This window comes from Oncorhynchus tshawytscha, linkage group LG06 (genome assembly GCF_018296145.1).
Source record: "Oncorhynchus tshawytscha isolate Ot180627B linkage group LG06, Otsh_v2.0, whole genome shotgun sequence".
Lineage (NCBI taxonomy): Eukaryota > Metazoa > Chordata > Actinopteri > Salmoniformes > Salmonidae > Oncorhynchus > Oncorhynchus tshawytscha.
Genome location: NC_056434.1, coordinates 42384861 through 42401851, shown reverse-complemented (window position 1 = coordinate 42401851; position 16991 = coordinate 42384861). Strand labels below are relative to the sequence as shown.

The 16991-nt window shown below is 43.9% G+C and overlaps 2 protein-coding genes across 6 annotated transcripts in view; both read left to right on the top strand.

Moving 5' to 3' along the window:
* tspan9a (tetraspanin 9a) overlaps positions 1-6226 on the top strand; it is a 281777-nt gene extending 275551 nt beyond the window's left edge. For all 4 annotated transcript variants that reach the window (XM_024423877.2, XM_024423878.2, XM_042323281.1 and 1 more), the window contains one exon: positions 205-6226. In XM_024423877.2, coding sequence (XP_024279645.1) covers positions 205-276 — 72 coding nt within the window. In that variant the 3' untranslated portion in view covers positions 277-6226. The remainder of the gene's footprint in view (positions 1-204) is intronic.
* A 4925-nt stretch (positions 6227-11151) lies between these two features.
* The window catches only part of tspan33b (tetraspanin 33b), an 11019-nt gene continuing 5179 nt past the window's right edge, over positions 11152-16991 (top strand). Inside the window, exons 1-6 of one of the 2 annotated variants that reach the window (XM_042323279.1) lie at positions 11152-11510; positions 14503-14560; positions 14782-14909; positions 15122-15196; positions 15728-15823; positions 16486-16614. In XM_042323279.1, the coding sequence (XP_042179213.1) occupies positions 11415-11510; positions 14503-14560; positions 14782-14909; positions 15122-15196; positions 15728-15823; positions 16486-16614 (582 nt within the window). In that variant the 5' untranslated portion in view covers positions 11152-11414. The remainder of the gene's footprint in view (positions 11511-14502; positions 14561-14781; positions 14910-15121; positions 15197-15727; positions 15824-16485; positions 16615-16991) is intronic. The other variant, XM_042323280.1, reaches the window with a different exon arrangement.

Below are 16991 nucleotides of genomic sequence, written 5' to 3'. Positions count from 1 at the left end.
CTCAACACAAGCCCAGAAGCACTAACAGTGAATGTATTTCACCTAGTGTAGCAGAGTACATAACACAGGAGTTTGCTCACATCACTCAGAACTGGCTGCACTGTACCATTCACTGTGTCCTCTGACTTTGATACAGTAATGATAAAACATCTTTATAGAGACTTCAAAGACCAAATTCATTTTTCTCCCTCTCCTTCTCTGCAGCTCCTGGGAATGGCGTTCTCCATGACACTGTTCCACCAAATCCACAGAACAGGGAAGAAGTATGACGCTTAGCGTGGGACAGACAGCACACAGGGAAAGGAGCCCCATGTACTGCCTGATGGGATAGACTCTGGATGCCCCCCCCTCCCCCATACCTCCTGTATCACAAAGCCTCCCACTCCCCACTCTTCCCAGAAACCCTGTACAGACTGCAGCTATGTCACCCTTGTCCTCTTCTCTGTCCACTCCACCATTCATTTGCCAAAGATAAATGGGACTGGAAGATGTCTTATGTCGTCTCTCTCCTGTTCAGAAGTAAATATAAATGTTTTGGGCGCTTGGACTAATAGTTTTGCGGGAGGCTTTACTAATGCTCACATCCTCCCCCTGCAAGGCGAAGAAAGCGGTGAAAAGAAAGATTAGATTGTAGTCTCCAGGTTTTCATTGATTTTGTCGTGTTGATTGTTCATGTTAACTTCCTCTTTCCCTTGTAAATGATGAAAGGCTCCGACATGCTATGCTAGTTTTCTACTCCCCGGAACCCTTTTTCATTGAAAATGTCAGACAACATTTTTTCCCCCAATACAGTATGAATTGTTTCTTCTAAAGGTGTCCTTTATGCTCCTATGAAATGGAGTGTTTGATATGCTAAGTCAAGACTCTCAAACCCTGTTCCTGGAGAGCTACCATCCTGTAGGTTGTCACTCCAACCCTGTTCCTGGAGAGCTACCATTCTGTAGGTTGTCACTCCAACCCTGTGTCCTGGAGAGCTACCATCCTGTAGGTTGTCACTCCAACCATCATCTAGTGCACCTGATTTGTATAATTGGCTGGTTTATAAATTGAATCAGCTTAGTTACAACTGGGGTTGGAACAAAAACCTACAGGAGGGTAACCCTCCAGAAACAGGGTTGGAGAGCCCTGTGTTATCTGTTGTCAGAGGTGTGGAATGGATGAGATGCACAGGAGGCTGCTGAGGGGAGGACGGCTCATAATAATGGATGGAATGGAGTGAATGGAATGGTATCAAACTAATGGAAACTATGTGTTTGATGTTTTCGATGCCATGCTATTTAATCCGTTCCAGACATTACGGCCACCTGTGATGAGATGTGATGAGTTGCTGTGGATCAGGGATGGGCAACTCCAGTCGTAGGGGGGCGAACTGGTGTGACACTCTTCTCCTAGCCCTATAGCTAACACACCTGATTAGACAAATTGCATGAATCTAAACTGAAGACTATGGGCGCGTTCCTCTGCCCAGGCGTTGCTGACGCATGCCAGATCTTACAATGCCTGGATAGGTATTTTACTTATCAGCTAAACACATCATATGGTAAAGCAATCGGTCAGTCTATGACACAGTCAATGATCAGTTGATTATTGGAGTCTGGTGTTAGCAGTGGCTGGGGAAAACGTGTGTCACCAACCAGGCCCCCGAGGACTGGAGTTGCCCATCCTTGCTGTGGATGGTCAGGGGTTGGGGTGGGTCGTAGGTCAAGGTTGTAATGCCATGAGCCCTAAGTGGGTGGTGCCCTGGATTCGTAGAGGTGTTTCCTGTGATGGAAAGAATTACACTTCAGAGGAATCAAGTTAAGAGTGCAGGGCTCTCCAACCCTGTTCCTGGAGAGCTACCCTCCTGTAGGTTTTCGCTCCAACCCCAGTTGTAACTGACCTGATTCAGTTGATCAACCAGCTAATTATTAGAATCATCTGCACTAGATTAAGGTTGGAGCAAAAACCTACAGAATGGTAGCTCTCCAGGAATGCCTGAACTCTTTAGTTTTTATTCCCTCTCTTTCTCCATCTCATCCTTTCGCTCTCTCTCTTACTTTTTACATGTCGGAACGGCAGGGGGGCGAGACAAGCTCTTCACAGTCCACATTTTCACTGACATTCCTGCTAGACTAAGTGATGATGTGTCTACACCTGTAGTCTGGATTCTGCTGCTGTAGTTTTCAAAGCGCCTTCCCTGCGTCAGTCAGTCACAGAGTGGGTGGAAGGGAGGGAGTCTGATCAGGCGAAGCTGTGGTTCGGATATGGCAACGCGCCCTGTGGTGGCCTATGTGCGGTTCAACAGCAGGAGTCCTGTTTAGTACAAGAACAAGGGTAGGTTTCAGGGTACGTAGATAACTACACTCTAAGCTGCTTGGGAGGGCTTTACCAACAGGGTCATGTTCATTAGGCACTGGAACAAAATGGACTGAAACAGTTTAGGACTACCTGGATAAGAAACATTTTTGTAGCATAAACATTTTCCTTTACATGCCCTAATGAACATGGCCCCGTTTTCCTTTAACATGTCAACATGCAGAAGTAGAGGGAACTTAAAGAAGCATTCACTTGCAACCTTCTGCTTGTAGTAATCAATTCATTGACTTATCGTTAACATAAAGGAGGGGAGGTTGGCTGAACTGACTGGATGTTTACTGTACTTTGGGGAATTTGGTTAGAAGTTCGATAATCGGGACCAGAAGTGTCTCAGTTCTAAAATCTCATCCTACAATTGCAGGAGGGTTAGAGGCTAGGATGCTGCTTGGGATAAGAGGTGTAGGAACTCTGACATTGCTGCTACATGCAGATGTCGTGTGAAGGATCGAGGAGGCGGCAGGAGGTAAAGGACATTTAGCCAAACGCAGTGACACTGCGTCCTTCACACTCTGTCTGCATTAAGGATCATCTTCAGGACCATCTAAGGTCATTCATTAAATCTTCATTTGAACATATTGGGATGTACAATACTCTACATGGTGGTAGATGGCAGCAGATGTGGGTTTTGTGCATGGCTGTGTCACAGGCTCAGATAGTTGTTGTTGACCTTTCTGTCTCTGATTCACTGGATGCCCCATCATAATCCATGTTTTACAACCACAGGAAAAACATGACAGCTGCTGATGTAAAGCACTGGCATGAGCGCTTCACGTCCTCTGCCTGGAGGCATCCACAAACATTCGGCACAATTTATCGCTCCAGCAAATGCCGCGAGGTACACGCCAGGGTCGACATTTGTAGAGATGTGGTTCGTACCCTGTGTACCTACATCCGTGTGCCCTCTGCCACTTTGCTTGCTCCCAGAAGTAATACTGCATCTGATAATCATAGACTAAAGAGCACATTCATCTCAGCTGATCAGATCTGTGATCATTATTGTATTGTGAAAGTCTGACATTGCGACATTGTGTGAAGTGATTTGGGGTGGAAGGGTTAGATGTTGAATGAAATGCAGAATAGCCACTCCAGCATGAAGATAAATATACATGATAAAATCCTGATACAAAACCGGCTTTACACAGTCCATATGTCAGACTTCGTTCAAGAATCATTTCAAAATCCCAAACAGTTTTTCCCGTTGTCATTCACGTAACGTGTAACTGCCATCTCTGAAGTGTCGGTTTTCTACCGTTTGACATTTTTCTGTTCTTCGGAAAGGAATCCATTCAAGTCTTTGCTTCCTGCATTCTCCCACCGTCAAGTGGTTTTTCAGTGTTTTATCAAACATATGTTGTTTGTTCATGTTCATGGAGGAGAAGAAGTCTATCACTTTAACACTAGTGTTTTATGATGTTGTGTCGTTGTACATGAGCTGTTTTTGTCTCTTGTTTTCATACGATCTGCTCTTTTACTGTGTTCTACTTGGCTTTGTTGTGTCAGAAGCTCACTGTCAGTCATCTGGAGAACATTAGGATTATATCCTTGGGATTATAGACAGATAGTTAGACGGGGGAATTGAAGACAAACAGGAACGTAACATTATTCCTTTTTAAGGTGCAATTAAACCACCTTCCTGTCTCGACTTCGCCGCAGGCATTTATTCCAGTCCTGTTTTGAGGGAGGAACATGCCGTCTGAGTAGGAGGATCAATACATACTGCATGTTTGCTGGTTTGTTTTCTCTATACGGAGAGCTGGATCCAAACCGCATCGTAAAAGTATTGCAGAAAATCAGAGTTTTAGGTCGATTTAAATTTAAAGTCAATATTCCCGCATTCACATGTCGGGTCAATCTGAAATGACCTTACAAATGTCATCCATTTTGTGTACATTAGGATGTGCTATTCTATTATCTGCGGTATGTCTTTAACCATGCCTGTACCGTTCTTGTAAATGCCTGCCCAACTCTGCCCTATGGAATTCTTCTTACTGCATTACTGTTATTCTAGTCCTGGGAGTAACTGATCAACAGTTCTTGTTGCACCTCTGCAATAGGAAGGACCCCATTAACCTAATGCCCATGATATTGACAGAAGATGATATGAACATCCACGCTCTCTCTGAACTGTTTATTTTTGGACGTAATTTTCTTAGCTGTACGGGCGTTAACTAATTTCCTACCCATTAATTCATGTTGTTCATCTTTTATTTGTTTGATAGATTGTTTGCATTTGTACTTTTTAATTCAGGAGCATTGTAAAAGAAAATGTAAATGTGTTTTTTTTTGGGGGGTTAGTACTGTATTGCTAGTTTAATTTACAGTATTGCAGCTTGTAGTGAGAAATAGGATACATTTGATTCGTGGATTTGGAATGAGCAATAAGTATTTTTTTCCCCCTCTCTTCACATGGAAACACTGCCACAGACTGGAGATGGAAAGGGAAGAATGGTTATTGGGGGTTTTGTCTGCTATGGAAGCAGCTCATTTCTACCACCTTTGACATATTTTTATAATCTCATCACTAATCCCTCACAACTAAAGCTGACTATCTGAGCGGTTCTGAAATGTAAGCTCTTGAATGGTGTGTTTGATGTAGTGTCATGGCAAACCGCAGTATTATCTGCTACATGTCAGCCTTGTCCTGTGGATTTTTTTTGTTTTGTTGCTACATGTAAAAGAACTCTGAATATCTATATTAGGTGGTGCACTACATTTCATTCTTTAAATCCTAATCTTTTCTAAATAAAGGAAAGTGTGTCGCAAAATCCCACTATACCCTGTACGCTCATTTGGCTTTCATGTTTGAAGACTGACGTCATTGTGTTGCTTTTTTCTTGGCACCGCTAAGTATAGTTTTTAAAATTACGTTTTAATTCGGAATCATTTATAATATTTTGGTATATTGAACGGAGCGAATCAGTGAGCTGTCAGAAGTTAGGCTACATCAAGGGGGGAAACCGTGAACAGCATCTTCCCTTAAAATGTGTGCTCGTTTAAAGATAATGCAACCTAAAGGGCAGCTACTGCAGACAGTGTGATGAACTAATCACAATAGAAACTCAAATGACACAGTCGTCAGGCTTTTAAGTTGTATTAGTGGTATGTACGGGATGCGCTTGGTATACATTGTCCAGTGAAATGCTTACTTGCAGGTTCCTTCTCAACAATGCAACAATAAGAAATAATAAAAGATATGAACATAAAATAAATTACAGCAGAATAGAATAAACATTTTAGCATAAGTATAATACAGGAAAGCACAATTTATAGTCCAATATTTACATGTGTATTGGTGAAGGGGGGAATGGGGAGGAAGTGTATAAATTGAGCAGTATAATAAGTCTGAGCCATATATAGATATCTCTATATACTGTATCTCACTATATCTATGGCTCTGATTTTCTTCAAGTTGGTTTCTACAGATGTGTCCTATAAAATTGGCAATTTTATCTAGTATTTTTACTGTTTGATGTGAGCACAAGAGTATTTTTCTACTGAGCTTTACCCCCTGAGTTAGGCGTAGATTCAATCCATAGCACTGAAGATCCACACTACAGCGTGGTTCAAATATAAAGGCAATGCTCCCACGTCACAGTAAACGCAGCATATGTCGGCTCAATAGGAAATGACCTTAACATTTTAATCTCGGGAGAGCACGGATCATTATCGCTACAGATTGAATCTAGGCCTTGGCCTATCTGTTCTCCTTCTCTCCTTTCTGTTTGGTAGTGAGTAGAGTTTACTGTGCCATTCCATTCTGGCTTTCTTTAATCTCACTGATCCTTCTATGCAAAAAAAAATACCTATTTTAGCCTTTGTACAGACCATTTTGTATTAGTAATATGTACTGAAATAAAGTGATTAGTGGTGACTGGGGATATTCTGTTTGATTTTCCAAAATACATTATTTGATATCTTTAAAAAAAACACAAAAAAAACATACTTACACAATACCAGTCAGAAGTTTGGACACACTTACTCAGCTTTGCATTCTCTCAACTAGCTTCATGAGTTAGTCACCTGGAATGCTTTTCCAACCACCTAGGAGGAGTTCCCACATATGCTGAGCACTTGTTGGCTGTTTTTCCTTCACTCTGCGGTCCAACTCATCCCAAACCATCTCAATTGGGTTGAGGTTGGGTGATTGTGGAAGCCAGGTCATCTGATGCAGCACTCCATCACTCTCCTTCTTGGTCAAATAGCCATTTACACAGCCTGGAGGTGTGTTTTGGGTTATTTTCCCGTTGAAAATCAAATGATCGTTCCACTAAGAGCAAACCAGATTGGATGGCGTATCGCTGCAGAATGCTGTGGTAGCCATGCTGGTTAAGTGTACCTTGAATTCTGAATAAATCACACAGTGTCACCAGCAAAAAAACTCACACCATCACACCTCCTTGCTTCACGGTGGGAACTACACATATGGAGATCATCTGTTCACCCACTCTGTGTCTCACAAAGACGAGGCAGTTTGAACCAAAAAATCTCAGATTTGGACTCATCAGACCAAAGGTCAGATTTCCACCGGTCTAATGTCCATTGCTCGTTTTCTTGGCCAAAGCAAGTCTTTTCTTATTATTGGTGTCCTTTAGTAGTTTCTTTGCAGCATTCGACCACAAAGGCCTGATTCACACAGTCTCCTCTGAACAGTTCATGTTGAGATATCTGTTACTTGATCTCTGTAAGGTTCAATCTGAGGTGCAGTTAATTGCCGATTTCTGAGGCTGGTAACTCTAATGAACTTATCCTCTGCAGCCGGTGGCGTCCTCATGAGAGCCAGTTTAGTTTCATCATAGCGCTTGGTTTTTGCGACTGCACTTGAATAAACTTTCAAAGTTCTGACCTTCATGTCTCTTTGCTTATATGAGCTGTTTTTTCCATAATATGGACTTGGTCTTTTACCAAATAGGGCTATTTTCTGTATACCAACCCTATCTTGTCACACAGCAGCAAACTTTGTGAAAATGTATATTTGTGTCATTCTCAAAACTTCTGGCCACGACTGTACATTAGTGTCTAGTTTGAGAAACAGATGCCTCACAAGTCTGGCAGCTTCATTAAAGAGTACCCGCAAAACACCAGTCTCAACATCAACAGTGAAGAGGCAACTCCGGGATGTTGGCCTTCTAGGCAGAGATCTTCTGTCCAGTGTCTGTGTTCGTTTGCCCATCTTAATCTTTTCTTTTTATTGGCCAATCTGAGATACAATTGAAGTCGGAAGTTTACAAACACCTTAGCCAAATAGATTCAAACTAAAGAGAAAGGTGGCCATTGTTACTCCCGGTCCTAGTGAAAAGCCAACTGTCCCGGTTGATATATTATCAAATAGATATTTGAAAAACACCCTGGGGATTGATTATAAAAAACGTTTGACATTTTTCTGTGGACATTATGGATATCATTTGGAATTTTTGTCTAAGTTGTCGTGACCGCTCTTTCCGGTAGATTCCTGGGCATAACGCACCAAACTAACGGAAAAAATATCTTTATGGAACATTTGTTGTCTAACTGGGAGTCTCGTGAGTGAAAACATCTGAAGATCATCAAAGGTAAACGATTAATTTGATTGCTTTTCTGATTTTCGTGACCAAGTTACCTGATGCTAAGTGTACTTATTGTTTTGTCGAGCGATCAATAAACTTACACAAACGCTTGTATTGCTTTCGCTGTAAAGCATCATTTCAAAATCTGAGACGACAGGTGGATTAATAAAAGGCTAAGCTGTGTTTTGCAATATTGCACTTGTGATTTCATAAATATGAATATTTTCTAGTAATATTAATTGACTGTGGTGCTATGCTATTCAGCGTTGCTGATGACAATTACACCGGATCCGGGATGGGTGGTTCAGAGAGGTTAACAAGTCACATAAGTGTCTTTAATAAATGGTGTTTAACATGATTTTTGAATGACTAGCTCATCTCTGTACCCCACACATACAATTATCTGGAAGGTCCCTCAGTGAAAATGTTTGTACATTTATTGAAAATTAAATACAGAAATATCTCATTAACATAAGTATTCACACACACGAGTCAATACTTTGTAGAAGCACTTTTGGCAGCTCTTATAGCTGTGGTTCTTTCTGGCTAAGTCTCTAAGAGCTTTCAACACCTGGATTGTGCAGCATTTGACCATTATTATTTTCCAAATTCTTGTGAACATGCAAATGGAGGGCTGAGGGGAAGGGCGTGATTTAGGATTCAGCCAATGCGGATACAGTGGACTTATAAGAGACATTTTACTACCATATGTAGATGCAACAGCTACAATGTGGGCACAATCAAAATTGTTCCAGTTGCCTGAGTGTGAACTGCTTGATGACCTCACTACCTTTTCCTGTTCAGTCTCAGACAGGGTCACCTGTCAACCAGCCAGGATGAGCCTAAGAGCATCCAGGGCAAGATCCAATAACCAGCACAGAGGGAATCACACACTGGGGTTCAAGGGGACCACAACACCCCAACAGCAGGTGTTAACTTATGTCTACAGGGAGAGAGAGCAGGACATGAGGATGCTTTTTTTAATAGGTCAAATGTACATTTCCACATTGTTGAAGGCCACTTTCATTGGGTAGGCCCATACTAAGAAATCAGAAAATGTGATACAACACCAGAGCATTCTCTGTAGGCTAAAACTTCGGCCAGGATTCCATCAGAGGCCCTTTGTCGTCAAGCACATTGCAATACCATGTGCCTTTTAAAGGCAATTTCCCTGACATTCACAGAGATCGCATTTACGGTAAAACGCTGAAGACTAAAAAAGCAATTGCTTTAGATTCCAGCCCCACTGTCAATTCACAATGTCCAGCCCCTAGGGCCTAGACAACCTATATGTACTGTATATACACTGCTCTAGAAAATAAAGGGAACACTAAAATAACACATCCTAGATCTGAATGAATTAAAATTCTTATTAAATACTTGTTTCTTTACATAGTTGAATGTGCTGACAACAAAATCAGACAAAAATTTTCAATGGAAATCAAATTTATCAACCCATGGAGGTCTGGATTTGGAGTCACACTCAAAATTAAAGTGGAAAACCACACTACAGGCTGATCCAACTTTGATGTAATGTCCTTAAAACAAGTCAAAATGAGGCTCAGTAGTGTGTGTGGCCTCCGCGTGCCTGTATGACCTCCCTACAACGCCTGGGCATGCTCCTGATGAGGTGGCGGATTGTCTCCTGAGGGATCTCCTCCCAGGCCTGGACTAAAGCATCCGCCAACTCCTGGACAGTCTGTGGTGCAATGTGGAGTTGGTGGATGGAGCGAGACATGATGTCCCAGATGTGCTCAATTGGATTCAGGTCTGGGGAACGGGCGGGCCAGTCCATAGCATCAATGCCTTCCTCTTGCAGGAACTGCTGACACACACCAGCCACATGAGGTCTAGCATTGTCTTGCATTAGGAGGAACCCAGGGCCAACCGCACCAGCATATGGTCTCACAAAGGGTCTGAGGATCTCATCTCGGTACCTAATGGCAGTCAGGCTACCTCTGGTGAGCACATGGAGGGCTGTGCGCCCCCCCCCCCAAAGAAATGCCACCCCACACCATGACTGACCCACCGCCAAACCGGTCATGCTGGAGGATGTTGCAGGCAGCAGAATGTTCTCCACGGCGTCTCCAGACTCTGTCACGTCTGTCACATGCTCAGTGTGAACCTGCTTTCATCTGTGAAGAGCACAGGGCGCCAGTGGCGAATTTGCCAATCTTGGTGTTCTCTGGCAAATGCCAAACGTCCTGCACGGTGTTGGGCTGTAAGCACAACCCCCACCTGTGGACGTCGGGCCCTCATACCACCCTCATAGAGTCTGTTTCGGACCGTTTGAGCAGACACATGCACATTTGTGGCCTGCTGGAGGTAATTTTGCAGGGCTCTAGCAGTGCTCCTCCTGCTCCTCCTTGCACAAAGGCGGAGGTAGCGGTCCTGCTGCTGGGTTGTTGCCCTCCTACGGCCTCCTCCACGTCTCCTGATGTACTGGCCTGTTTCCTGGTAGCGCCTCCATGCTCTGGACACTACACTGACAGACACAGCAAACCTTCTTGCCACAGCTCGCATCGATGTGCCAACCTGGATGAGCTGCACTACCTGAGCCACTTGTGTGGGTTGTAGACTCCGTCTCATGCTACCACTAGAGTGAAAGCACCGCCAGCATTCAAAAGTGACCAAAACATCAGCCAGGAAGCATAGGAACTGAGAAGTGGTCTGTGGTCCCCACCTGCAGAACCACTCCTTTATTGGGGGTGTCTTACTAATTGCCTATAATTTCCACCTGTTGTCTATTCCATTTGCACAACAGCATGTGAAATTTGTCAATCAGTGTTGCTTCCTAAGTGGACAGTTTGATTTCACAGAAGTGTGATTGACTTGGAGTTACATTGTGTTGTTTAAGTGTTCCCTTTATTTTTTTGAGCAGTGTATATATACCCACATATGAATATTGATCACAGGGACTTGGTTTGACTAGATGTTTCTCTGGTTGTAGGCTACTCATAAGGCTACACTGTAGTCCTTTACTGCAGCCTGGTCATGCTATGGATCAAGATGGTCATGCTATGGATCATTTAGCTATTTGATTTAGTATTTTAGGACCCATTTAGATATCCATATATATTTTTTTTAAAGACCAGGTTGTTTATTGAGAGTGACAGGCAGCCTCAGTGACAGACAGGCTGACAATACATTAAAGCTCCTGGGCCAATGGGCCATTCAGCAGCACTGAGGCCACAGATATTTTGTGTAACCTGATTCCTGGGCTTGCAGGACAGTTCTGGTGCTTACCAGCCATGGCAGGGCAGCGTCACAGCTGCTAGCCCCCCTTTTTAGGCAGCAGCTACTGCAAACTTTACACAGGGGGCTGATTTGTATGGTGGTCAAATATCTCTGGGTTGGACTAGGCATTTCTGTGTTCGCTTTTGGAGGTTTTTATTTCATTTATGAACTTTTATTTAACTGGGACGTGCCATTGAGGTCAGAAGACCTCTTTCCCAAGGAAGACTTAAGTTTTCTGGGTATATTTACTTTTTTTTTGGAGCATAGAAGAGAACAAAAATGGATAGGAAATTGAATCTTAACCGAGCCGAGACTTTTTCCTTCATCAACCCTTGGATAAGGTACTTCCTGTTCTTTTTCAGCTTCTTGTTCTGGGTAAGTGGAGCCACTCGGCTGAAGACCTCTAACATACTCTAACAAACGTAAGCCCTAAGCAGCAGTGATCTGGCTGTGGATGTGTGTAATGTACAGTAGGCAGTGTACAAACCACTGAGCAACAGAATGCTGCACTTCTAAAACACAGAAATACGCTCTCAAGCTAAGCACTCATGAATTAAACATGCAGAGATATAACTCAGAAAGGATTCCTGGGCTGCAAATAGCTGGCAGACGCTCCCTGTTCAGATGATTCACAACTGTAAAATGTCGACATTCACAGCAACAATATATCAATCTGACACGTTGTAGGTGAAATTTACTGTCTCATTTCAATGGTTCTTCATGAACTTTGCACGATTATTTATTCCTCAAAACTTGCTGAAAGTCTTAGGGGGGGGGGTGTAAAATGTCCACTAAATTGTTAAATGTGATGAGGAATGGTTATCTTTTACATGACCAAAAGTTCCACGTTTGTTGTAGTGTAGACCTAAAGCCTACAGTCTAAGCTATTTAGCCAGTATTTTATTATTTTATTGTTTATTCAATGAAGAGCTTGTGTGTCTGGTAAATCTTCAACACCACCCGTTTGTTAAAGAGCATATTGTCGGATGTCTCCTATAGACTGATTATCTCTTCTACCAAGCACAGGGGCTGAATGGCTGTCCTAAAGCTCACATGACCATGTCGTCATTGTGAGTGTGCGGCCACGCGGCAGATAGACAGGGGGCTTGATGCTGGTGCATGGTGTTGAAGCCATAGAGATAACACTGGGGTTTTATCTCATTGGGTGAGCAGACAGCCACAATAAGATAGAGGATAGGGGAGAGATTATGTGATAGAGGAGAGACGAGGACACTCACGGGATGGGAGTCGCATTCAAGTTCCATTGGCTCTTTGTGCAGGAGCAAATCCCATCGGGAATATATTGCAACCTGTGATATCACCGCTCTATCAATCCTTCTTTATCCATGTCTAGGAAAACAGAGGACAGAGATGTGCAGAGTGTGTTATTGAACCGTCCAGGCCAGGGGACCGGTGGCAGCCAAACAGCACTGGGCTAGTTGTGTGTGTTTATCTGGACAGGCCCTGAACTGCAGTGCTACAGCCTTTTGTTCCAGTCTCGTCCCCCTGGCTTGGCTCAGCTGAGTCAGGGGCTCAGGCCGCCCCAACACAATCCACCCAGGATACAGGACCGTTTCTCCCTGTTCAAAGCCTGGGAACATATCTGGAATACTTTCACCAGTGTACCTTATTCCCAGCACAGACCAACATTTTTTTATTTGATTTTGTCTCCCCAATTACGATCTTGTCTCATCCCTGCAACTCCCCAACGGGCTCAGGAGAGGCGAACGTAGAGTCATGCGTCCTCCAAAACATGACCCGCTTAACCAGACTTCTAAACACCTGCTCTCTTAACCCAGAAGCCAGCCGCACCAATGTGTCGGAGGAAACACCATTCAACTGGCGACCGGGGGTCAGCCTGCAAGCACCCGGCCCACCACAAGGAGTCGCTAGGGCGTGATGAGCCAAGTAAAGTCCCCCCGGACCAAACCTAACCCGGACGACGTTGGGCCAATTGTGCGCTGTCCTATGGAATGAACCCGGGTCTGTAGTAACACCACTAGCACTGCGATGCAGTGTCTTAGACCGCTGCATCACCCAGGAGGCCAGCACAGACCAATTCTATACAATAGGCATGTTTCAGCCAGCCAGCCAAGAGGGCATCACAGGCAACCTAAGAGCAACAATTACAGTACTAATTCATTTGACGATCTTGAAAACACTGGAGCTCCAATCAAACTGTGTTGTGTGTGGATGTATTATCTAGAGGTCATAAATGGAAAAGTACACTGTTGCTAGGTATTGCTCTCCAACCAAGGCGGTTATGACAGCAACTCTTTTCAGACGTTGATGATTCCATGACTGAAAGATAGCGCACAACAAACCATTTTAATTCTCTCATGTGTCCTCCTCGCAAACAAACCATACTATCTATCAAGCAAAGACATCTATGATTGTTAATGGTCAATGCAAGTCTCTCTTGCAAAACACATTTTTTTATTTCAACGAGACAAAGCAGTATGAGACAACCAATTTTGTATGTTTAAATAGGAGCTTGTGCAATTAATTTCACAGAGAGATCCTACGGTGTACAAGCTCTCTCAGAACCACACACTATTGGCCATCAGGAAGCCAATCAAGGGGTCTGTAAACTAAAGACAAACCATACAAATCATCATTCAAGGTGGTATAACAATCATGTAGGGAAATAGATTTTGAAAACAGAACTCTTAACGCCTTCAGGGCTGTGCTTTTTGACAGAGTACACATCACCTACTGACACGGGCTAGCTCCAAGGACTCTAGCTCCAAGGACTCTAGCTCCAAGGACTCTAGCTCCAAGGACTCTAGCTCCAAGGACTCTAGCTCCAAGGACTCTAGCTCTAAGAATAGGGTAGCCAAATGTCTGTCTGCCAAAAAAGAATAGAAATACAATGACGAGCTGGAACAACTATCAAATCTTCTGTCTGAGATTAGTTTGGCAAAGAAGAAACCACACAGCAAAAGCTGACAAATGAACTAGACAATTCCCCAAAAATAAATGGAGAAAAATTGAAGGCAAGCCTCGACTGATTTGATGAATAGCCCTAAGCCCAAGGTTGAAAACCATAGCTGCAAAAACAAAAAACAGCATTTTAAGGGCTCTATTCAATCTGTCAGGCGGAAGCGTAATGGATTCCACCATAGAAATGTAAAAGGTCATTTCGGATTGAGCCGACATATGCAGCGTTTATCATGAATGCGGTCTCCGCTAAAGCGGGAACATTGCCTTTAAATTTCAATCACGCTGTGAAGCTGAGCGTCTGTGTTGCGGATTGAATAGAGCCCCAAGTTATTAACTGTTAAGGGTTTCCTGATCTAAAAAAAAAGTTGTATTAATACTATTTTAAGGAGATTATATGCATATCTGATTTATTGTCCTCTTTCAGGTCTTCTCCTTGCTGATTGTTGCTATAGGGGTATATGCAAAGGTTCAAAAAGCAACAGGTATGACCCATTTTATTCGGCATATTCGAAGCCATACATCTGTATCTGAAAATATGCTTTCTGCAATCTTAACTTCATGACATGGTTTGCCTTTCATTCATTCCATAATCACTGTGAAACGAATCCCCAGTAGAGGTGCCCAGAAAGATCCCCCCCCCCAGCTCATAGTAGGTTGTGCTAGTGTGTCACACCACACGGTTGTCTGTGTTCGTCTCTTGCAGACACGGTCAGAGACACGTTCCTGATCGACCCAGCGGTCATCCTGATCGTAGTGGGCGTGGTCATGTTCTTCATCACCTTCTGCGGATGCATCGGAGCCCTGCGAGAAAACATTCACCTTCTGAAGACGGTAAGGCCAAGCTTTTCATATTCAAGCCACCTTTAAACAATACATATGAAGACGGTCGGAAGAAGGTGCTCCTAAACGATATTCAGTTCAACAACGTTTTCCCTCTATTGGAGAACGTTAAAAGGTCAGGACTGGAAATAGCACTTATGGGAAACTCTGTACCTACCTGCCTCTGACAGAATACTATCTCTGTAACGTCTCTTCTTCTCCAGTTCTCCTTCAGTCTGACTCTGGTCTTCCTCACTCAGCTGGCCATAGCCGTCCTGGGCTTCTTCTATTCAGACCAGGTACTGTTTCTACACTTCCTGGGGTCTGGTACTGCGCCTACAGCCTGGTGTCTGTCTAGTTCCTACTCTCTCTCTCTGTGCTATCTTCGTGTCTGCACTCCAGTCGCTGCTAAAACAGGGCAGTTTAACCACCCTCCCAGCATCCTCTCCCCATCCGCTAAATGATTCAAATGCTCTGTCACTTCAAAGTGGAACCAAATGTTCAATTTCAACAAGATCTCTTCTAGGACGTTTGCCGTTAATGACATTCGGGAGGTGCCTAGAGGCATACTGTGGGTGACAGACAGAGAGGAAGGGAGGTAGGGGGAGAAGGAGGAGATTCTCCAGGGGGACCGTGGGTGTATTACCACTCTAAAGCATATGTTATTACAGCCGTCATAGCACATTAGGAGCCATCTATTCCAGCCCCAGGGCCCCATACTTAAAGCTCTCTCAAAACATCCCCCAGGGGCCATTCCCATAATCAAACAAGCCGATTTACATGAACATAGTACTTTACATACCTATCCTCCTTCTACTCTGTAACCCCAGACACGAGACGCTCTGGGGAAGTTTGTGAATAAAGCCATCGTGCACTACAGGGATGACCTGGATCTGCAGAACCTCATGGACTACATTCAGAGAGAGGTAATCTATTCCACTACATTCAGAGAGAGGTCATCTATTCCACTACATTCCACACTTACATAACATGCTATGTTCTCTTAAGTTAAACCACATCACACCCGGGTTGAGTTCATTACAGCGAGTCCCAATATGCACACAACGCCATTTTGAAGTCTTTGCAACTGACCTGTTCCCGTTGGGGAGGTTGACTTAACATGTTAACCAGGACACCACAGAGTGACCTCAGATCAAAAGTTCTGTTACCCCAGCTTCAATCAGGCTTCCCACATGAAAGCCCCTGAGTAACATGCTGTTCAACGCATTCTGCATCTCCCCTCGCGTGTTCACCCATCTGCACGTACGGGCACACTTCGGCTGCTGGCGTGTTCACCCATCTGCATGTACGGGCACACTTCGGCTGCTGGCGGGTTCACCCATCTGCACGTACGGGCACACTTCGGCTGCTGGCGGGTTCACCCATCTGCACGTACGGGCACACTTCGGCTGCTGGCGGGTTCACCCATCTGCACGTACGGGCACACTTCGGCTGCTGGCGGGTTCACCCATCTGCACGTACGGGCACACTTCGGCTGCTGGCGGGTCCTCCCAGGAGTGGAGAGTGAGAGAATGTACCAGACAATGTTTCTAATGATCCCTTTTCCTTATATTTCTCCTTCTCTCAGTTCAAGTGCTGCGGCTGGAACAACTACACTGACTGGTCATGGAACCTGTACTTCAACTGCACCCAGGGGAACCCCAGCTCTGAGCGCTGTGCGGTCCCTTACTCCTGCTGCACCCCCGTACCAGGAGAGGTGGGTGGGGGCTCAAAACATACATACAGTGCATTCAGAAAGTATTCATACCCCTTTACTTATTCCACATTTTGTTGTCACAGCCTGAATTCAAAATGTTTTAAAATATATATATATATATATAATAATAATAATAATAATAATAATAATCTACACACAATACCCCATAATGAAATGTTTGCCAACTTATTGAAACTGAAACACAGAAATCCCATTTACATAAGTATTCACAACCCGTTAGAATTACCTTGGGCATCGGTTACAACTGGGAGTCTTTATGAGTAAGTCTCTAAGAGCTTTGCACACCTGGATTGTACAATATTTGCACATTATTATTTTTTTAGTTCTTCAAGCGCTCTCCAATTGGTTGTTGATCA